We start from the raw sequence: 22,588 nt of genomic DNA on the forward strand, positions 1-22,588 counted from the left end.
GCAGTGGCTCATGCCTGTAATCTCAACACTCTGGGAGGCTAAATTAGGCAGGTGGATCACGAGGTCAAGAGATTGAGACCATCCTGGCCAACATGGTGAAACCCCATCTCTACTAAAAATACAAAAATTAGCTGGGCATGGTGGTGCATGCCTGTAATCCCAGCTACTGGGGAGGCTGAGGCATGAGAATTGCTTGAACCTGGGAGGTAGAGATTGCAGTGAGCTGAGATTGTGCCACTGCACTCCAGCCTGGGCGACAGAGCGAGACTCTGCCTCAAAAAAAAAAAAAAAAAAAAAAAGGACAAAAAAATTAAACTTAAACTCATTTGAAACTGAAAAAAAGGGTAAAATTGATTTTATAAAAATCAAACTTCTGGCCAGGCGTGGTGGCTCATGCCTTTCTAGCACTTTGCGAAGCAAAGACATGAGGATCATTTGAGGCAGGGAGTTCAAGACAAGTCAGGGTAACATAGTGAGACCCTCATCTCAATGAAAATAAAAATAAAAATAAGCCAGGTGTGGTGGCATGCGCCTGTAGCACTAGGTACTTGGGAGGAGGCTAAGGTGGGAGGATTGGTTGAGCCCAGTAGTTCAGGGCTGCAGTGAGCTATGATGATGCCACAGCACTCCAGCCTGGGTGCCAGAGTGAGACACTATCACCAAAAAACTAAAATCAAACTGCCACAAAAACTTATTTGCCTGAAATTTTGGTCCACAGTCTTCATTAGATTATCTGTAAGGGCAATCAGATTCCAATTTTGTCAGAAATATAATTTGGATCCAATTGTCTTTTATGAGCCAATGAGTTTTTATTACTATCTCATGACTAAAATTCTAAAATGAAAGTTGTGAAATCTTTGTGTGTGTGTGTGTGTGTGTGTTTAGATGTATTTATACATATATACATGTATTATATACTGTGTCTACATGGTAAAATCTGGCATAGTTGACCAGAAATCTCCTAAGAAGAAACGAATGCTCATATAAAATATATAGTAATTAACCCTCATGGCTTTTAGTTTATGTGAAATGAGTAAAGCATTAATAAATAAGATGATTTTAAAATTATTGGTAGAATAAAACTAGAAATGTCTTCAGAATTGTCAGCATACACTTTGCCTGGGTTTACTGGTCAGTTTTATATCTTTCTCTGTTAGATATCTGAAGCTGTCATGGTTTAACACAAAGGTTATAAAAGTATAAACTCAGCCTAAAACAGAATGATCTTTGTGTAATTTTGTGATAAGACTAATTTAATGTTGTTGATTTAATGAAAACAGCCATATCTTCTGGCTTATCAGCAAAATACCAATATACTTAACTTTAAGGTTCTTATTTAAGTGAACACCTGATAGTCACAGGCTATAAAAATGGATAACAAGGAAATAATTTGATACCATAACTAACTTTGTCTAATATTTCAGTTTTCAGAAATAATCTAGGTTATCTGCTAAAATAAATAAATTAGGTAAATGAAATAAATTTCCATAAATGAACTTTTAATGTAATTTGATATCTTAAAACTGTATTGAATTAATATATACTAATTAAATCTGGGTCATTATCAAATAAGATTTTAAAATTATGCTATAGGGAAACATGTTTCTAAAAATTACAAAATGATTCTCATGATAAGTGTTGATATATTGAAAATGAACCAGGTAGGTAAAAAAGGAAAAGAAATTAAAAGTAAAATACTAATATGTGACAGACAATTCAAGATCTTGCTTCCTAGGTTTCACTAAATTTAAGAGTTAAAAATTGTAATCAATCTATAGAATTCTGTATACAAAGAGTGCATATATATTCAAAATGTATTTTTGATAGAAACAAATTTTAAGAAAGTCACAAAGTGGCTGGGCAAGGTGGCTTGTAATCCCAGCACTTTGGGAGGCCGAGGCAGGTGGATCACGAGGTCAAGAGATTGAGACCATCCTGGCCAACATGGTGAAACCCCATCTCTACTAAAAATACAAAAATTAGCTGGGCATGGTGGTGCATGCCTGTAATCCCAGCTACTGGGGAGGCTGAGGCATGAGAATTGCTTGAACCTGGGAGGTAGAGATTGCAGTGATGGTGCTATTGCACTCCAGCCTGGGCAACGGGAGGACTCCATCTCACAAAAAAAAAAAAAAAAAAGAAAGAAAAGAAAAAAGAAAGAAAGGGATAAAGTTGTGTTCTTTATTGAGAAAAAAATAATTTTGTCTAATTTGTAGGTTAAACATTGTTTCAAAATATAGAAGAGACAGGAAAGAACCAGTTAAGTAGGAGAGTGATAAGTGAAGAAAGTATAGATATGAAGATGTGTTTTTGGTAAGAAAGGTTAAAAAGAAAAGATAATAATTTTACATGAGAAAAAACTTTATATGGCAAATTTGTGTCATAAAGTAAAATTTAAGAGAGCAAAAGTAAAGGACAAAGCAGAAATTCCTAGCATATTGTCAATGGTACATACTGTCAGAGTACTTTGTGATAAGGTTTGTGAAAAGAAAATTTATGAAAGGAAATTTGCATTTGATCAAGTTGGCTATAATTAAAAGGAAATTACTTATAAGTCTTTCTAAAGATTGAGCTTTGATATTAAATTATACTAATATAAAACTAAAATTTTGGTTCCCTGTGTTAGAATAACAAGTTTTTCATCAAGTATCGATTTGCTTTCAGTAAAATTCAGAGGTTCTGAATTTTTAATTCTGAAATCTGTATCTTTTTAAAACTTTTCAGACTCGTATCTCAGAAGTTCAACTTTTACTGTACCTTGCTGCATGTGACTTGCAGGTCACATGTCATTGCCTTCTGTTTTTTTATCCCTGGGAAAGGTACATCTTTTTGCTTGGCTGGGATGGTAACTTTCTCCTTCAGTGTTTTTATCAATTCCTGTAACTTTTGTTCTGGTTCTAACACTGATGTTACGGCCTAACACTGAAATGTTTTATCTTGAAGATGTAGAAAAGCAATGTTTTCCTTCAGTATACCTTGATTCTGTACTCTTGGGTTTTCTTTATAACCAGGAAACATTCATGTTGTTACTAAGAGTCCCTACTTTGTGTCCCTACTCAAGGTACTAGTTTTCTTGTTTACATTTCTCCATAATAAATTGTAGATCATAATCCTGGACAAACTCTTCCTCTGTCTGCTTAAATTCAAGTACCTTTTTCATCAGGTTTGACTTCCAGGTTATCTAACTGGGCTTCTCATGAGAAAAAGCAATTACACAACAGAAGATTTTTCTTTTCCTTTTTGGTAACAGATCTGAAAAAAAGAAAAGATTTTACATTTTATCAAGATAATCCTTGTGTTGTCTTTATTAGGATTTTGGTTACTTAGGAAAACTGAGCTTTAAATGGGCTAAGGTTTTCAAAATCATGTAACTTTTATATAGCTTTTGAAGTTTTATGATTATCACTCTGGTTAAATGAATAACTATTATTTGACAGTGACCTGTGATTCTGTTTTGTTTTTCAGATTTTTGTTTTTGTTTTTGTTTTGAGACAGGATCTTGCTCTGTTGCCTAGGCTGGAGTGCAGTTGTGTGATCGTAGTTCACTGTAAACTAGGCTGAAGTGATCCTCCCATCTCAGCCTCCTGAATAGCTGGGACTACTGATGCATGCCAGAACATCCAGCTAATTAAATTTTTTTTTCATTTTTTGTTTTAGAGATAAGGTCTTTCTCTGTTGCCCAAACTGGAATGAAGTGGTGCAATCACAACTTGTTGCAATTTTGAACTCTGGGGCTCAAGCAATCCTTGGTCTCCTGAGTAGCTAGGACTACAGGTGTATGTCACCATAACCAGTTCATTTTTCATTTTTATTTGTGGATACCAGGTCTCCCTATGTTGCCCAGGCTGGTCTTGAACTTATGGCCTCAAGCAATCATCTGCCTTGACCTCTCAACGCACTGGGACTACAGGTTTGAGCTACCATGCTGTAAAACTTTTCATGGAGATGAGATTTTGCTAATGTAGCCCAGGCTGGTCTTAAACACCCAGCCTCAAGCAATCCTCCTACCTCAGCCTCCCAAAGCACTGGGATTACTGGCCTGAGCCACTGTACCCAGCCCATGATTCTCTTTTGATCAAATGTTTCAAATCTTTTGATGTCTTTGGCAGATTTCACCAGGGTTGAAATTCTGAAGTATGTTTTTTTGGCTTAAAATTAACTTTGGGATATTCTAGTTGGGCCTCTGGAAACATCAAAGAATGTATCTCTCATTTTGTAGAGATATTAAATTATTTGGTAAATTGTATGGTAGGCATTGTCAAATAATAGTATTAGATCTTCTCTCAGTTACATTTATGGGTATGTTATTGATATAAGTGTTTCCAAAATCATACAAATTAATAAAAATATAATATTTTATCAGTCATAATGTTATTATGATTTTTGATTGCTATGTTAAAGTTACATTTGTATGAATATGTTATTAATTTAAATATTCTAAAAAGTATATAAAAGTTATAAAATTCTGATGATCTGATGTAACATTATCAGTCATAATTCTGGTTGCATCTACTAGATATCTTAAATGCTACATGTAATAGCAATAACTAAATTTCCTGGTCAATTGGAACTTTCATCAGATTTTAATCATGCCTATTCTAAATTTTTATCATCCACAGCTGTTGTTTTGAATTCTTCTCTAAAAGCATTTGCAATCAGCTGTATTCCAAAATTGCTTTTCATGGAAAAGACTAACAAGTACTCTTGAACACTGATTTCTGATAACTTTAGGATAAATGGGCTAAATAAAAACTCCCAGAATTCTAATAAAAGACGGACTCATTCATGAGGATTGCTATGTCAACATCAAGCAGAACAAGAAATACAAGGGACTGAACTGATGGGAGCACTAAAATGATTACATACATTTTTGTTTGAAATATTGCTGATGGTTTTTGTATCTTGTTTTCCAAAGTCAACACTTCCACAGTACATCTCACTACAAAGACATTCCCCAAGGTTAGTGGGTGACCCAAAGCCAATCAGCCCACTCTGTGATTAGCCCACCGTAGTCCTATCTTTTGGTGTTGAGTGTTCCCACAACCTCCAAGGTTTCAAACCTTCCTTTTTCTCTAAGTCCCCTGCAGTAACAACCACTCACTGCAACCACTGGCTGCCACTTCCAAAACTGCAGCTTTTGCCAATAACTTGTCACCCATTACACATACAAAAGTCAGGTTTTCTCTCACAATAGAAAGTACTCCCTGGTACCCCAAAAGCCAAAGAGATCAGGTACTACTTTTAATTGCTCCTTTTTTTTTTTTTTTTTTTTTTGAGACTGGGTCGCGCTTTTTTACCCAGGTTGGAGTGCAGTGGCGTTATCTTGGCTCACCACAACCTCCGCCTTCTGGGCTCAAGTGGTTCTCCTGCCTCAGCCTCCTGAGTAGCTGGGATTACAGGTGTATGCCACTACGTCTGGCTAATTTTTTGTATTTTTAGTAGAGATAGGGTTTCACCATGTTGGTCAGGCTGGTCTTTAACCCCTGACCTCAGGTGATCTGCCTGCCTTGGCTTCCCAAAGTGCCGGGATTACAGGTGTGAGCCACCGTGCCCAGCCTTTAATTCCTCTTATAACTCTTCATTATTTAACAATTTGGTTTCCTCTATGACAATATAAACTGCAATTTATAAATTAATAGGATCAGATGTCAAAAAAAATTCTTGAACCTAATAATTCTATCTTATCTTTTAATTCTAAATACATTTTCCCTTTTTTTCCTTTGAGAGAAGGAGCTGTGAATATTATATAATCTACAATCCTTTTTGTAATGTCCAGGATTTTTGCAGAAATTGCAAAGCAGAGGATTAGATTGGTTTTGGAACTTACTAGGTTAGACAATTGTTTTAGTTGCAAACTCATGATCTTTTTAGCTTTTCCTCTTTGTTTGACTTTTTCTTTTTCTTCCTTAGGTAGAGTATGGAATATTTGATCAGCAAAATTAACTAGCTCATGAGTTTGAGAGGCAGTCCAACTGGGGCATTATCTCTTTGTTACAAATGCCAGTTCTTCATCTGATCCATTTACTAAGTTTTAGTTAAGGAGAACATCATTTTGGTAAGTTAGCATACGTTTATTCTGATAGGTCTGAATATTGTTTAAATGTTTTTTTTTTTTTTCACACTCTCATAGTATAACATTACAGGCTCATCAAGATTTTGTTGGTATTGTTATATTTTGTTCCAATTAACAACTTTTGGAAAACAAAGGGGATAGGATTTAGCAAAGCTTTGGCAGTATTGCAGGCCCATTCATGATCTGCTTCAGAAAATTTATGTAAGTCCTTTAAACAATTTCTCCAATTTGCCTTTGCTATCTAATCTTTGGCTTTACTTTCTGACACTAATATGCGAATCACTTGGTATAAACCAGAGAATCTGGGATTATAAACTCAAACATTTAAATCACATTTTCTAGCAAATTCAGTGGGGTCCTGAAGAGGATCTGGGAATTTTTAAATTATGCCTTTAAGTTCTACTTTTGACCATGGTTGATATATCAAGTCAGGTTCTCCTCTAATGGACACAAGGTATTTCCAAAATGGAGCCAGAACAGCAGAATGAGGAAGAAGAGGAAGAGGAGGTAAATCTGGACAAGGAAGTTCTGTCAAAAGAGAAGGAGGAGGCCAGCTCACACCTGTAATCCCAGCACTTTGGGAGGCCAAGGCAGGCAGTTCACTTGAGGCCAGGAGTTTGAGACCAGCCTGGCCAACATGGTGAAACCCTGTCTCTACTAAAAAGTACAAAAATTAGTCGAGCATGATGCATGCCTGTAATCCCAGCTACTCAGGAGGCTGAGGCAGGAGATGTGATTCAACCTGAGGGTGGGGGTGTGTGTGTGGAGGTTGTAGTGAGCCGAGATCACGCCACTGCACTCCAGGCTGGGCGACAGAATGAGACTCCATCTCAAAAAAAAAAAAAAAAAAAAAAAAAAAAAAAGTAGAAACAGGAGCTGAAGGAGGGGGAAAAATTTTAGCAGTATTTTTAAATTCAGAAATTGTTTTGTACTTTTGTCTTACTCTTGCAGAGAATTGGCTTTATCACAACCTCTTTTAGAGGTTTCTAAGTACCGTTGAAAATAGCTCCCAGTTATTTTCTTTTCTTTTAGAGCCGACTTTTACTAATGGATCATGCAGATAGACTAGTGTAGGTGTTTCAAAGGTACCCCATTTTGGTCATTGTAACTTGGGGTCATCTTGAGTAAGATGAGATCCATTTTCCTAGATATTTGCATGAGGAGGTGCTGTGAGTATTAAACACGAATCCAGCTGGTGTTTCTAGTGGTGGATCTCTACTTCAGGAGGAAGACTCAGTTATAGAAGTAAGGTTGCCCAAAACTAAGACTTTCCTTTTGAATGGCCAAAAAGATCTAGCAGGAGGAATTTTGATCACTCAAGAAGAAAAGTTTAAATTTGTCAATTGAACTGAGCTTCACAATCTGGCCAGTTTTAAAGACTTTCTTTTTTCAGTGATAAACTGGTATCTTCCTGACCAAAATTCTGAATGAGAGAAAAGTTTGAAAAGCTCTAAGGTATAATTCAAATAAGACCTTAATATCAGAGAAAAAGTGAAACTTACAAATCTGTGATCACCAAAATCACTAAAGAACAACAAATGAAACTCTTACCGAACAGCAGAGTTTCAATTTCAGCCCTATCAATTTAGGAATGTGTATAGGCTTAAATAATGTCTCAATCCTCAAGCAAGTCAGGAAGATTCAAACTTGAGAGGGGCCTTTCCAGGGATCATGGTTGACTCCAGAAGGTTGGATAAACTACTGGCACCAGGTCTCCAGTTGTCAGTGAAGTGACAGTGATCACTGGAGGTCTGCTTCAGGTCCCGTTTGGGTCACCAAAATGTCAACCTTAAGTAATGAGATACAGAAAATATGATTAAGCATAGAGTTTATTTGAGCTCAAAGTTTGAAGATGGCCACCCAAAAGCATAGATTCAAGTTTCCCTGAATACACACTTCTATTTGCTGTAATTACAAGTAGTTTAAACATTTTAAAAAAATAATTAGAGACAGGGTCTTGCTGGGCCTGAACTCCTGGCCTCAAGCAATCCTCCTGACTCAGCTTCCCAAAGTGTTGGGATTTTAAGCATGAGCCACTGCACCCAGCCTTACCAGTGGGTTTTAAAGGAAAAAAATAAAAAAGAGGCAATTCCTAAATTGTTTACCAAGATTTTACATTAAAATGACATAAGTTATTGATTGGCTACACATTGTTCTTTGTATCACAAATTTCAGTAACATGAAGGTAATGGGCGAGGCAGCTAGTCAAGAACAAAATGCCTTTAAACAATTGCCTGGGTGCAGGGGCCATGACTGAAGCTCCATACTCACGTCTCTCTGGGCCTGATACATTTTGCACACCTCACATAGATCGGATCGCTCTGAGCTATTTCTCTTTTTCTCAGGGATAATAGTATTTTTCTCATAGGGGTTTCATAAAGATTAAATAAGAAATAGCAAATTGCATATAGTGTCTAGTACAGAGTAAGTGTTCAATAACAGTTATGATGAAATGATTGCAGTAATTGAGAAGAGAAAGGAGAAATAGGAGAGAGGAGTAAAATTCCTTAAGAAGGTCAAGATGTATGCCCTCCTAAGCACAGGTAGTGGAATTAACTCGGCATTCACCAGGGAATAGGAAACTTTTCCCTTCACCCTTTAGGGTTCACTGAAAACTGACAAAAGGCAGATTAATAGGAGAAAAGGCATACACAATTTTATTTTCATGTGAATAGCATGGGGGAATCACAGAATGGTGACCCAACAATGCACTATTATACAGAAGCTTATGTACCTGTTTTCAGAGGGGAGAGATGTACTGACTTGGGAGGTAGGAGGCAGATGATATAGAAAGGCGAAGGACAGGTCAGGCACGGTGGCTCACGCCTGTAATCGCAGCACTTTGGGAGGCCGAGGTGGGCAGATCACCTGAAGTCAGAAGTTTGAGACCAGTCTGGCCAACAGGGTGAAACCCTGACTCTACTCAAAATACAAAAATTAGCTGGGTATGGTGGTGGGCGTCTGTAATCCCACCTACTCAGGAGGCCGAGGCAAGAGAATCGCTTGAACCCAGGAGGTGGAGGTTGCAATGAGCCGAGATCACACCACTGCACTCCAGCCTGGGCAACAGAGCGAGGTTCCATCTCAAAAAAAGAACCAGAGCTGCACAGAAACAAAGTCTGTCTTATTATGTAGATAAAGTCCCTGGGAAATCTCTTGGTGCTGCTCTCAGAAGAACAGATGAAAAGTCTGTCTGGGGGTGGGGATGACCCCCAGTCTCTTCTCTTCTCTGGTGGTTGATCTTTCCTGGTTATTTGATGAGATTCCTAGGGAGGGAGTCTTAAGACAATTGTATTCAAACTTTCTTCTTCAGATAAGAAATTCCAGAAAGAGTCTTTCTTATTTATTTATTTTTTATTTTTATTTTTTTGAGATGGAGTCTCCCTCCGTTGCCCAGGCTGGAGTGCAGTAGCAGGATCTTGGCTCATTGCAACCTCCCTCTCCTGGGTTCAAGCGATTCTCCTGCCTCAGCCTCCCAAGTAGCTGGGATTACAGGCACCCACCACCACCATGTCTGGCTAATTTTGGTATTTTTAGTAGAGACAGGGTTTCACCATATTGGCCAGGCTGGTCTCGAACTCCTGACCTGAGGTGAGCCACCCACCTAGGCCTCCCAAAGTGTTGGGATTACAGGTGCGAGCCCCCATGCCTGGCCAAGAGTCTTTCTTAGGGTGCTTCTGGAAACAGGATCAGAGAGACAGGAAGGTGGGAGAAGGGGCATAGAGAAAGACCTTTCTTCTCAGGCTTATTTTTGAGGATTTTCAAAAGCACTCAGCATGGCTATATTTGGGGAATCATTTCTGTGCCCCAACACAGGGAAGAAAAGGGAGAAACACACTAGATATGGATTTTTTTTTTAATTTTTATTTTTTGAGATGGGGTCTTACTTTATCACCCAGGCTGGAGTGCAGTGACACAATCATGGCTCACTGCAGCCTTGACCTCCTCGGCTCAAGTGATCCTCCCACCTCAGCCTCCCAAGTAGCTGAGACCACAGGTGTGCACCACCACGTCTGGCTAAATTATTTTTATTTTTTTTGTAGAGATGGGGCCTCCTTATATTGCCCATGCTGGTCTCAAACTCCTGGGCTCAAATGTTCCTCCTGCTTTGGCCTCCAAAGTGTTGGGATTATAGGCGTGAGCCACTGCACCTGGCCTAGATCTAGAATCTAAAGCACTTGGCAACTTGAGAATAAGAAAGAGCAGTCAAAGTTGATTATAAAATTTTGAGGCAAGCTGGGTGTGGTTGCACCTGAGTAGTTGGAACTTGTAATTCCAGCTATTCAAGAGAGCACCTTGAGTAGGTGGAACTTGTAGTAATTCCAGCTACTCAAGAAGCTAGAATATCTATATTCCAGACAAGAAATTCCAGAAAGAGCCTTTCTTATTTATTTATATTTTTTGATTTATTTATTTTTATTTTATATGTATATATATTTGATGCTAACTACAAGAGTGGTGTCAATAACAAAAACAGAGAAGTAGTTTTCTCTATTTTTTTGGACTACTTTGATGGGAAGATAATAAATTTTATTTCAACTGTTAAAGTAGGAAATGCTTATAAGACATCCAGATGGAGATATTAAACAATGAGAATGAAGGCCAGAAGAGATCAAAAAAGGACTTGAAACTGGAGACAGATTTGAAATCATCTACTTGGTGTTAATAATGACACTGTGGGAGCAAGAGAATTTATTAATTTTGTATTGCTAGTGTATTCTGTACATGCTGGTCTTGCATATAGTAGGTGTTCAATGAACATGTTTTACTGTTGTCGTTGAAAAAGAAAACAGAATTATCTAGAAAATCTACAATTAGGAGAAGAACGAGGACTTGATTGAGGACCCAAAGGATGACCAAGAAGAGGTGCAGGAGAAAACCCAGAATTCTGCAGTGTCTTGGCGATGCAAGTGTCAGAGGCATTTGAACCAGAGCTACTCGATCTTGAGTGAGGGCTAAGAAAAGTGAGGCTGGGACTTGCTGGGCTGCATTCTCAGGATGGTAGGTATTCCTAGTCGCTACATTAACGGAACAGATTAATAATGTTTACTAAACAGACCCAGACTCAGGAATGTCCTGATATCTTGAAAACAAAAGCACTCCTAATTTTGCTTTAAAGATAAATAATATCAATTTTTGCAAAATACAGTAATTAAGAAAATTAATTTTTAAATCACAAACCCTTGTAGCAGAGCAAATCTCTCCATGTTTTTTTTTTTGTTGTTGTTGTTGTTGTTATCCTATATATAAATAAGCATCGTACCTAGGGGTGGGCGCGTTCCTCCTCTTACTTTCAGAAACGCTCTACTCTGTCTATAGAGTAGCTATTCTTTCACCACTTTACTTCCTTAATAAACTTGCTTTTGCTTTGCACTGTGGACTGGCCCCAAATTCTTTCTTCAGTGAGATCCAAGAACCCTCTCCTGGGGTCTGGATCAGGAGCCCTTTCTGGTAACATAAGGAAGAGAAATTCATGAAGGAGAGGGTGGTCTACAGTGTGAAATGCCAATAAGAGATTAAGGACCCTGCGGACTGAGAAACTTTTTGGAATTGGCAAATTCTTAAAAATATAAGCTCCATGAGGGCAGATGTTTGTTTAGAGGCAGGATCTTACTTATTGCCCAGATTGGAGGGCAGTGGCTATTCACAGGCACAATCACAGTGCACTGCAGCCTCAAATCCCTAGGCTCAAGTGATGGTCTTGTCTCAGCCTCACAAGTAGCTGGAACTACAGACATGTGCCTGGGCTTCTGCTGAGAGCAGATATTTTTGACTGTTAGCAGACTGCCTGTAACATTGTAGGTGCTCAACAATAAATACTGTGAACAAAAATTCTCTGAAAAGGAATTTAGAAGAAAGAGAGTATCCCAATGAACAGTTTGCAAATTGGGGAGACACAGTCTTTGGCACAAAAGGAAGGTACATTCCAGAGAACAAAGGGAGGGATTGTTTTTATACAGAAAGTACCTACCCAGGTTCCCATGCTCCTCCATTTATGCGAATGAAGGATGCAAACTTGCTTAGTTCTGATTGGTTGATGTTTGCTGAGTTTTGGTTGCTTGACACAGGTTACAGCTTATTGGTTGGTTCTGGAGTATAAACAGGAACTGGCAGCTATGAAAGCTGAAAAGTTAAGCAAAAGCCTGTAAGGAACTCAGAGTACATGTGTGATCTCTAATCAGCAAACGGCCAATTGGCTCTATTTTCAATTCAGGCCCAGTTAGACACTAAGGATTTATCTTGAAGGATTGGCTTTTTCAGGTTTCACAACGCAGAACAAATGAACTGATAATATTTCAGAAAACACTTTCAGAAAACTGTTGGGCACAGAAGCCAAATCTTAAGGAATAAATAGAGTTGCCACTTTCCTAAAAAATACCCTGCTATTTCTCATCTGTTTTCCCCATGTAGTCAGAGTGATTTAATGCAATTGTGTAATAATGGCTCACTGCAGCCTCGACCTCCCAGGCTCAAACTATTATCCCACCTCAGCCTCTTAAGTAGCTGGGACTACAGGCATATACCACTACGTCTGGCTAATTTTTAAATTTTTTTGTAGAGACGGGGTCTCAATATGTTGCCCAGGTTGTTTTTGAACTCCTGTGCTCAAGTGATCCTCGTGCCTTGGTTTCCCAAAGAGTTGGGATTATGGGTGTGAGCCACCATGCCTGGCCAGAATGACTTTAAAAAAATTAAATCATCAGATCATGTAACTTGCCTTCTGAAAATGTTTCAGTGGATTCCCATTGAACTTAAGATTTAAAAAAAACAAAACAAATCCACATTGCCTGAGATCACGAACTCTGCACAACTTGGCCTATATTTTCAACTGTACTGCATACCACTTTACTTCTCCAGCACTACACTCCAGCCATGACCTTTAACCAGAGAAGAGAGACAAATTCTCACCTTTCCCTTCTATTCCTTCGTCATACCAATCGTCTTCCTGTATTAGGATATTTGCATATGGTTCCCTTTGTTTAGAATATGCCGTCCTATGACACATGGTCTCCCACCAGGATCTCCCAGCCAAACTTCCTTCTCATCCTCAGGTTTCTGTTCAATTGTCATTATCACCTCCCCAAAGGGTTCTCATTCCTGTGTACTTGGTTTAAAGTTGTCCTTCCCTCAGCCCCCATTGCTCTCAAATGACCTTGCTTTATTTCCCTCATAGGACTTGCTTTATGTCCCTCATAGGACTTCATACAGTTTGGAATTACCTTGTCTATTTGTTCATGCATTTATAATCTGTCTCCTCCCACTAGGATATAAACTATGTAAAGAGAGAGAACATGCAAACTGGGAGGAGAGTAACTGATGAATAAAATTTGAGGAAAAGAAAAAAGGGATGAGATGAAGAACTCAAAGGGAGGAATGAGAGTACCTTTCTTTCTCAGAAAGAAGAGCCAAGAACATGGACGAGAGCAGAAACATCGGGGAGTCTGAGGTAGAACACGTTGTGTAACCTGACAAGTATTTTCCCATCAGCCTTTAATTACATAGTTAAATTGGCTGTGGGAACAGCAGCAAACTATTTGATTTTAGGTTGCCAGCTGGCTCTGGAAGACATGCATGTGTATGGGGTGGAGAAAATCCTTTTCCAGATTCTTTTTTCCTTGTCTTTACTAGGCTGAATAAGAAGAATCAGTGGCCATATTATATATGTAAAATGGGCTTTGGGAACTGCAAAGGTCTTTACAGATGTGGTTACTGTTATTTTACTTTGTGCATGATTCTAAAGGAGGTATGCACCGTCTGAAGCGCCAGGAAGGAGCATCTGGGTGGATGTCCATGATGGCTCCAAAGGGACTTCAGCATTTTTCCTCAGAGACAGTGAGTTCAGATTTACACTGTATTTGTTTTTTATCACAGGCTTTGAAATGACTAAGCATTAAATTCACATAACCCTGCTGTGAAACACATTATAATAATGTTATTATAACCCCATTTTCTGTTGAAAGATAGAAATAAGATTTGTTCCAGACTAAACAGGAAGTCAGTAATAAGATTAAAGTTACTGGTTAATCTAGGCTTTCTGATTGTGCATACATTACATCTTTTAAACACATAAGGTTCAGGATGACAACTACCAGCAGCATGATTGGTGTTCTTTTCTATTCCCTCCCTCTCCGCTTACCCCCAAACCAAGGTGATATGGTTTGGATTCGTGCCCCCTCCACCCCAATCTCATGTTGAATTGTAACCCCCAGTGTTGAAGGAGGGGCCTGGTAGGAGGTGACTGGATCATGGGGACAGATTTTCCCCTTGCTGTTCTCATGATAATGAGTTCTTACGATCTGATTGTTTAAAAGTGTGTAGCACCGCTGGGCATGGTGACTCATGCTTGTAATCCCAGCACTTTGGGAGGTTGAGGCAGGTGGATCACGAGGTCAGGAGTTCAAGACCAGCCTGGCCAACATGGTGAAACCCCGTCTCTACTAAAAATACAAAAATTAGCTGGGTGTGGTGGTGCATGCCTATAGTCTCAGCTACTCAGGAGGCTGAGGCAGGAGGATTGCTTGAACCCAGGAGGTGGAGGTTGCAGTGACTGAGATCATGCCACTGCACTACAGCCTGGGTGACAGAGTGAGGTTCCATCTCAAAAAAGAAAAAAAAAAAAGTGTGCATCTCCTCCTTTACCCTCTTCCTCCTGCTCCAGCCATGTAGAACGTGCCTGCTTCCCGTTTGCATTCCACCATGATTGTAAGTTTCCTGAGGCCTCCTCAGTCATGCTTCCTGTATAGCCTGTAGAACTGTGAGTCAATTAAACTTATTTTCTTTATAAATTACCCAGTCTCAGGTAATTTTTTTATAGCAATGTGAGAACAGACTAATACAAAAGGCATGTGTGTATGGTATGTGAAAGACAGATGAAGAAAATATTAAATATGAGTATTTATAACTATATATAACTATAGTTTATGACTAGTAGCAAACTAGTGCTGCTTTCTAGTATTTGGGATAGCAGATTTTCTTTGCGTGACTGTGCTTCCCTGGGAGATGCTGGCACAGAGCTGTGTGTCATGGGAAGGGAAAGTTGGCAGTGGGTAGGCGCTGCAGAGTGCTCATGAAGAACCTTCCTGGGCTGCTGATTTAGAGGTTGGGGAGAGCAATGGTGAATGAGGATGACGATTTAGCTGTTACCGCAGAGAGTGAAGATAGTTAATGATTTGTAGTAAATAAGGCTGGAAGAGGCCCACAGGAAACTTTCATAAAAGACAAACGTTCCTTGTCTTCAAAATATTTACAGTTGGTACTATGCTTTTCTTCCCTTCTCTTGTATATTTCTTTAAAAAATCTAATTTGTCATTTTGAAATAGGTCTAGAAAAGTCGATGTCCTATGAGGGTCAAGTGAGGGCTTGACTGAAGCACTGAAGGTTTGGCTCTTCCCATGAGTAACCCTTTACTTCCGATGATGTAGATAAATGACAATATAGATACATTGGGAGCCAAAGGGTTTTCAGGAATTAGTAATGTTGTGGTAAGCAAACTGTGGGTAGAATTGTGGCGGTGGTTGTTGCGTATGAGGGTGCTGAGAGGAGGCATTTCTGTGTGCCTGCTCAGTTCTCTGGGTGGGGGACTGCCACTAGTTCAGGTGCACCTCAGGCAAGCTCCCAAAGCAGCTATACTTGCCTACTTCCTAACAGTTTGGGCAGCTTGGGAGCTCTGCAGAGTACACATAGGCCCTTGGACCCCCACTTCTATTTTATTTTTTTCTTTCAATTTTTTATTTTAGGCTCAAGGGGTACATGTGCAGGTTTGTTACAGGGGTAAATTGCATGCTGTGGGGGTTTGGTGTGCAGATAGTCTTGTCACCCAGGTAATCAGCATAATACCCTATAGGCAGTTTTTTAATCTTTGCCCTCTTCCTACTCTCCACCCTCAAGTAGGCCTCAGTGTCTATTGTTCCCTTCTTTGTGTCCATGGGTACTCAGTGTTTATAATTCCACCTGTAAGTGAAAACATGTGGTATTTGATTTTCTGTTCCTGCATTAATTCATTTTGGATAATGGCCTCCAGCTCTATCTGTGTTGCTGCAAAGGACATGGTCTCGCTCTTTTTTGTGGCTGTGTAGTATTCCATGGTGTATATGTACCACATTTTCTTTATCCAGTCCACCACTGATGGGCATCTAGGTTACTTCCATGTCTTTGTTATTGTGAATAGTGCTGCGATGAACATACACGTACATGAGTCTTTTTTTTTTTTGAGGCAGGGGTCTCACTCTGTTGCCCAGGCTGGAGTGCAGTGGCATGATCTTGGCTCACTGCAACCTGACTCCCAGGCCCAATTGATCCTACCACCTCAGCATCCCAAGTAATTGGGACTACAGGCACTCGCCACCATGCCCAGCTAGTGGTATGTGTGTGTGTGTGTGTGTGTGTGTTTGTCATGTTGCCCCGGCTGGTCTCCAACTCCTGAGCTCAGGGTGATCCACCCGCCTCAGCCTCCCTAAGTGCTGGGATTACAGGAGAGTCACTTAGCCTGGCCATCTGTGCATGTGTCTTTATGGTAGAACGATTTACATTCCTTTGGGTATATACCCAGCAATGGAATTGCTGTGGACCCCCAATTTTAATGACAGTACTTTCCCTATTTTAAAAAACTCCTATGATCCTGTGTGAAACGTAGGAGATTGAAAGAAAAAAAAAGACTCCTATGATTCTTTCTTTCATCTCCAACCAACTTAGGCTAGAAAGAAGGAAAATCAAATAGGCAGGCATAGTGGCTCACGCCTGTAATTCCAGCACTTTGGAAGGCCGAGGTGGGCAGATCACCTGAGGTCGGGAGATTGAGACCAGCCTGACCAACATGGAGAAACTGCGTCTACCAATAATACACAATTAGCCGGGGGTGATGGTGCATGCCTGTAATCCCTGCTACTTGGGAGGCTGAGGCAGGAGAATCGCTTGAACCTGGGAGGCGGAGGTTGCAGTGAGCTAAGATGGAGTCATTGCATTCCAGCCTGGGCAACAAGAGGGAAACACTGTCTCAAAAAAAAAAAAAAAAAAAAAAAAAAAGAAAGAAAGAAAGAAAATAAAAAAGGGCAGCCCAGTTCTGATTACAGCCCACTAAATGCAGTTACTCATCAATTACTTTATAGTCTCAGAAATATGCACCCATTAAGATTCAGCACATGTATAAATAAGCTTATGTACCTAATGTTTACACACACTTCAATACTAACCCTACACTGTATGTATGGTTTATTCTTGCCACCCTTGTATCTTTCCAGACTCACACATTACCATCACTATGCTGCCTTTTATTTGTTGTAGAAAGTACCCCAGAGTTGGAAGATCCCGGATTTGAAGCCTGTTTCTCCCATTATTATATGGCTTGTAGGAAGGGGAACCATCTGAAGAGAAAGGGTAGGTTTCTCTGGTCTCAGGTCTCAGAAGACCAGTGGCCTTATAAAACCGTAATTCCGGCCGGGCGTGGTGGCTCACGCCTGTAATCCCGGCACTTTGGCAGGTTGAGGCAGGCAGATCACGATGTAAAGAGATCAAGACCATTCTGGCCAACATAGTGAAACCCTGTCTCTAGTAAAAATACAAAATTAGCCGGGCGCGGTGGCGCATGCCTGTAATCCCAGTCACTTGGGAAGCTGAGGCAGGAGAATCTTTGAACCCGGGAGGCAGAGGTTGCAGTGAGTCGAGGTAGCGCCACTGAACTCCAGCCTGGGCTACAAGAGCGATACTCCCTCTCAAAACCAACCAACCAACCAAACAAAAACAAAGATTGTAAATATTTGTTTGGTTTGCACTGAAAAGAGAAGGCTTCTCCTTCGAGTCTGAATCAAGGAGGAAAAGGAAGGAAAACAAGTTCATCTTACATCAAAAGTCTACTTTGTGTCGGACACTCAAATTCCTAAATGGGGAGAAATGCAAAAAACTGACTCTTCAGAGTCATAACTAACATTATCTTGGGCCACAAGCTTATCAGGAGTGCAATACAAGTCAGTGTCTTCTCTTTTCTACTTAAAGAAAATTCTCATTTTTATTTATTATTACTTTATTGCAAGGAGAAGCAGACAATAAGTAGGAGTCTTATGAGGGGCTCTGATGCATAGGAGCAATGGCGAATGAGGGTGGTGACTCACCACCCCATGGGACTCCAAGGTTTCGGTGACAGCTCGCCAGAGCCCCAGCGGGCGCCGAGATTGCGGCGAGGGGAGCCGCAGCCCAAGGCAAATCCACGCAGTTGGTCCCCGCCACGCCCCCGTAGTCACCCGCAGCCCCTCGTCGCAGGGCGCTCCGCGCATGCGCACGGGGTCGGGCTCGGGAGGCGGACCCTGGCTGCCATCTTGCAGCGCGCGGGAACCGCCGCCGCCGCTGGCCAAAAAGCGGAGCCCGGCGAAAGCGTGTCTTGCTCAGACAGCCTTCCTTCTCCATTGCCACCGTGCCGAACAGACAGGCTGCCCAACTGCAACTGTAGGCCAATGAACTAATCCATCGCCCGCAGACCGACTCTCAGCAGCGGTTCGTCCCGGTGCCCACCCCCGCGAAACGGAGCGCCCGGGCACCTAGCCTCCCCGCCGGCCACGATGCCGAACGTGCTGCTGCCGCCCAAGGAGAGCAACCTCTTCAAACGCATCTTGGTGAGTGACCACTCACAAGGGCGGCCGCACTGCCGCCCCCCAGTCTCCGGGTCCTCGGGCCTTAAGGGCAAGCGGTCTGGCGGCCGCCGGCGCAGGCCGGGCTTGGCCTCCGCTGCCCACCGCTCTTTGTTTACCTCGGAGCTCGCGGGACCCCACTTTCCCGCTCCGACCGGCCCCGGGGGCAGCCGCGCCGCTCCTCCGCGCGCTTCTTTTCCTCGGTCTGCAGCGGCGCGCCTCACCCCCGCCGCGCTCTTTCCAGAAACTTCACGCCGCCCTCCGCAGTGCCTGGGCACAGCCTCCTCGGCTGGTAGTGGCTGCCGTGCGCTCTGCCACGCCGGGCTCGCAGCAGTCCCTCAGGGATCCTCCCTGGTTGGTTTATTTTGCCAGTCTCCCCTCGGTGAGGTGTTTTGCGTCCTGCATTCTCTGTTTTGCGTTTCATTGGATTGCACGGCGCACCCGCATACCTGTTAAAGCGGGATCGATGCGATGGTGGAATTTTTCCTGGTTACGAGGAAATAAAACCGGCAACTCTAGGAAGCCAAGCTTGGCACCACCTCCCGTTGAGAAAAAAGTTTGCCTGTTTATAATGTACCTCTTTGGAAGTGAATCGTTGACTTGAAGTGCTTTACTGAGTTGTCACCAACTTCAACACAGCTCTTTCCTTTCTAGTCGCACAGGCCTTGCTTGAGTAATTAAAGCCGCGTGGACTGGCTGGTTTTGCATTTAAGGGGAGCGTTTTTATTTTATTGCGGAGCAGAACCCTGAATAATGGCCCCATAGTGATGACCGCTGCGGAGCCGGGTGGGCAGTTTTCTGTGGGCTGTGTGCCAGCGTCCCTGGTGGCTTTCCAGGTTCTGTTCTTCTAAGAAGAGGCAGCATGCCTTTGCTTTCCTCAGTATCCTCTGGCTACCCTAGGTTTTAAACTAATATTGTTAGTAGGTAACTGTCTTTTCTAGTTTATCTTTTCACTGGAAGAAAAGCTTTTATTTGCTAAACATGCATTTAGGTTTAAAGGTGAATTTATTGAAAGCTGGGTTGGCTATATGGCTGTTAGTTGTTGCTTAATTTTACTATAAGTAAAATACTGATTTTAGAGTAATGTTAAGTATTAACAGCGGCAGATAATTGATAGTAGCTGTTCTGTTTCAAGCCGATAGAACCTTCACACTTAGTCTTCAGAATGTTAAGATACATAGTTAGGGATAAAAATTTTAAATATTATGTGGTGCTTAGTTTTGAACCAATAAGAGACAAGTGTGAGAACATTAAAAATATGAGTAATTAAAGCATGTGGCAGGTTGCTTCATTGGGCTTTGTATTTTTTAATTTTACTTTTTCTCATGCCCTTCTATTTTACACAGCATGGAATTGGAGAAGTAACTTATTTATTTTTATTTTTAATTTTTTTTTGCCCCGGGAATCTGAAACATTAATGAGAATATCATTTATAAATCGGTAATTGGATTTCAGGACATTTGGCATCATACTTTAAAGATGACAACACTTCTTTTCTCTCTATATGAATTTTGTGTAGTTGAAATCATGGATCAGTGTCATAAGGAAAACGTTACATTACTTGTTATTCTCAAATACAAAAAAGGTAAAGTTTATCCCCAGATAAATTGGGAAATGGTAACCACTAAAAAAAAATCAATTATTGTGAGATGGAAGTCTCTTGTTGGCCAGGCTACTGTCGAACTCCTAGCTTCAAGTGATCATCCCACCTCAGCCTCCCAAATTGCCGAGATTACAGATGTGAGCTACTGTGCCCAGCCAAGCTAAACATTTTTAAATCTAAGTATGTAATGTTTCTGATAAGGCTGCATGAATTTAGGAGGATTCTGCATAAGTGGGTGATTTTATCATTTCACAGTTGCAATAAATGTGGGTAAAATTTGGCTACAACAAATTCCATAGCAAACGGAAGTCTCTGTAATAAAATTATCTTTAAAGTTTAGTGGGTTAAAGTGCTTTGCTACCAACAGTAAAAGTTTTCTATTGAAAAAACTTAAACACATCTACACAAACTGACCAGCTGGTTTTTTACATGTTCCACGTGGCTTATATCTGTATGTCTTATTCCCCAGACTGGATATTGATTAGCATTGCAGTTCGTTGAATTTTGGAGCTATTCCATGCCCTGTTTTAGGAAGAGACAAACCTAAGGATGGCAAATGACCAAGGGGCTAAGGTTCTCTGTCTGAGTATTGGCAAAATTGAGACTAGAATCTATCGTTTCTATTTACTATATAATGGTTGCTGAGTGAATGTAGATTTGTCTTTTTTTTTGTTTTGCAAGAGCGTATCGCTCTGTCGCTCAGGCTGGAGTGCAGTGGCAAGATCTCAGCTCACTGCAACCTCTGCCTCCCAGATTCAAGCGATTCTCATGTCTCAGCCTCCTGAGTAGCTGAGATTACAGGTAGACTTGTCTTCTTTACCTGAGTGCTTGGACTCTGGGACCAGACTACCTGGTTAAGAGTTGTGGCTCTGGCACTTAATAGTTTTATATAAACTCTGTAACTGTGCGTCAGTTTCTCTATCTAAATGGGGATATCATGCATCTCATAGGCTTTCCTGGGATTTAAATAAAGAGTAAATAAGCTGTCATGGGATGAAGGAAAAAAATAAGAACAGTGTCTGGACGTATAGTAAATGCTTCCAGTAGGTGTTAACTATTATTACTGTTATTGGCAGTATGATTATTATTTTCAGATCACTTGGTAAGTCAGAAAAACTAGTATTTCTCTTTGTCTTTCTCAGTAGTTCCTTCCACTTGTTTTTTTCTTGTATGTGTGAGACAGACTCTTGTAGTCAAACTCAGATTGTTATTTTTTATTTTAAAATATTTTTGGAATAGGTGGTATATTCACATCATTCAAAATTTAGGTTTCTATCCTATCCTTATCCCAGAGCCACCTAGTTCCCTTCCCCAGAGGCTGTCAAGAGGCCTCAATATAAACTTTTTTTCTGTGAAGACTTTTCTAATTCCTTCCACATCCAGCCCCTGCTGCAGGGCTTAATGACGGTCTCATCTATTGTTAGTGGCATTTTGCTTTGAACTTAGTAGGCTGTATTTATGGAGCAGTTTCTTATTTGTTTAGCCATGGCAGTGCAGCAGTACTTAAAATAGGCTGAGGCTGGCGCAGTGGCTCACGCCTGTAATCCCAGCATTTTGGGAGGCTGAGGTGAGAGCTAGGATCACTTGAGCCCAGGAACAAAAGAACAACATAACAACATAGCGAGACTTCATCTCTACCAAGAAAAAAAAAAAAAAAATTTAGCCAGGCGTGATGGCACATACCTGTAGTCCTTCCTACCCACTCAGGAGGCTGAGGTGAGAGGATCACTTGAGCTCGCAGTTTGAGGTTATAGCCTGAGCAACAGAGCGAGACTGTCTCTAAAAAATAAAGATAGGTGAGGTCATTGTTCTAAGGATCCATTATATGATGGTGGGGAAGACAGACACTAGATAATAGCAAAATAAGGTTTCAGGAAATGATAGCACTGTGTGGAAAATAGAGTAATATGGTAGAGAGTATGTTGGGGAAGGAAGGAGGATGGGAGTATTTGATAAAGTGGGCAAGTAGGGGACATGTGAGACTTAGATGATAATGAGGAACCATCCATGGGAAGATCTAGGAAAGCATTTCAGGTGTAAGGAACACAAGTATAGGAGGCCTGAGGTGGGGATAAGCTTGGCATGTTGAGTAACGTAACACCCAGTGTGACTGAACAACTTAAGCCAGGGAAGAGTAGAAAGCAATGGGGTGTTGTCCGCATCAGTGACTGCCAGGGAGAGATGTTAATTGCGTACACTGACTGGTGGCGTTCAGGAATAAAGATGTTGCTTATCCTTGCATTGGACTAATGATGGTCTTTGGAGTAAGACCAGAGTTTGCAGCTGAGCCGCTTA

The 22,588-nt window shown here is 40.9% G+C and overlaps 1 protein-coding gene and 1 pseudogene across 1 annotated transcript in view; one reads left to right on the plus strand and one right to left on the minus strand.

Moving 5' to 3' along the window:
* LOC105546935 overlaps positions 1 to 18,469 on the minus strand; it is a 22,839-nt pseudogene extending 4,370 nt beyond the window's left edge.
* NAA16 (N(alpha)-acetyltransferase 16, NatA auxiliary subunit) overlaps positions 18,324 to 22,588 on the plus strand; it is a 66,179-nt gene continuing 61,914 nt past the window's right edge. Inside the window, exon 1 of the mRNA XM_011990266.1 lies at positions 18,324 to 18,675. Coding sequence (XP_011845656.1) covers positions 18,622 to 18,675 — 54 coding nt within the window. The 5' untranslated portion in view covers positions 18,324 to 18,621. The remainder of the gene's footprint in view (positions 18,676 to 22,588) is intronic.

Source organism: Mandrillus leucophaeus, unplaced genomic scaffold (assembly GCF_000951045.1).
Source record: "Mandrillus leucophaeus isolate KB7577 unplaced genomic scaffold, Mleu.le_1.0 Scaffold375, whole genome shotgun sequence".
In the NCBI taxonomy this organism is placed as follows: Eukaryota; Metazoa; Chordata; class Mammalia; order Primates; family Cercopithecidae; genus Mandrillus; species Mandrillus leucophaeus.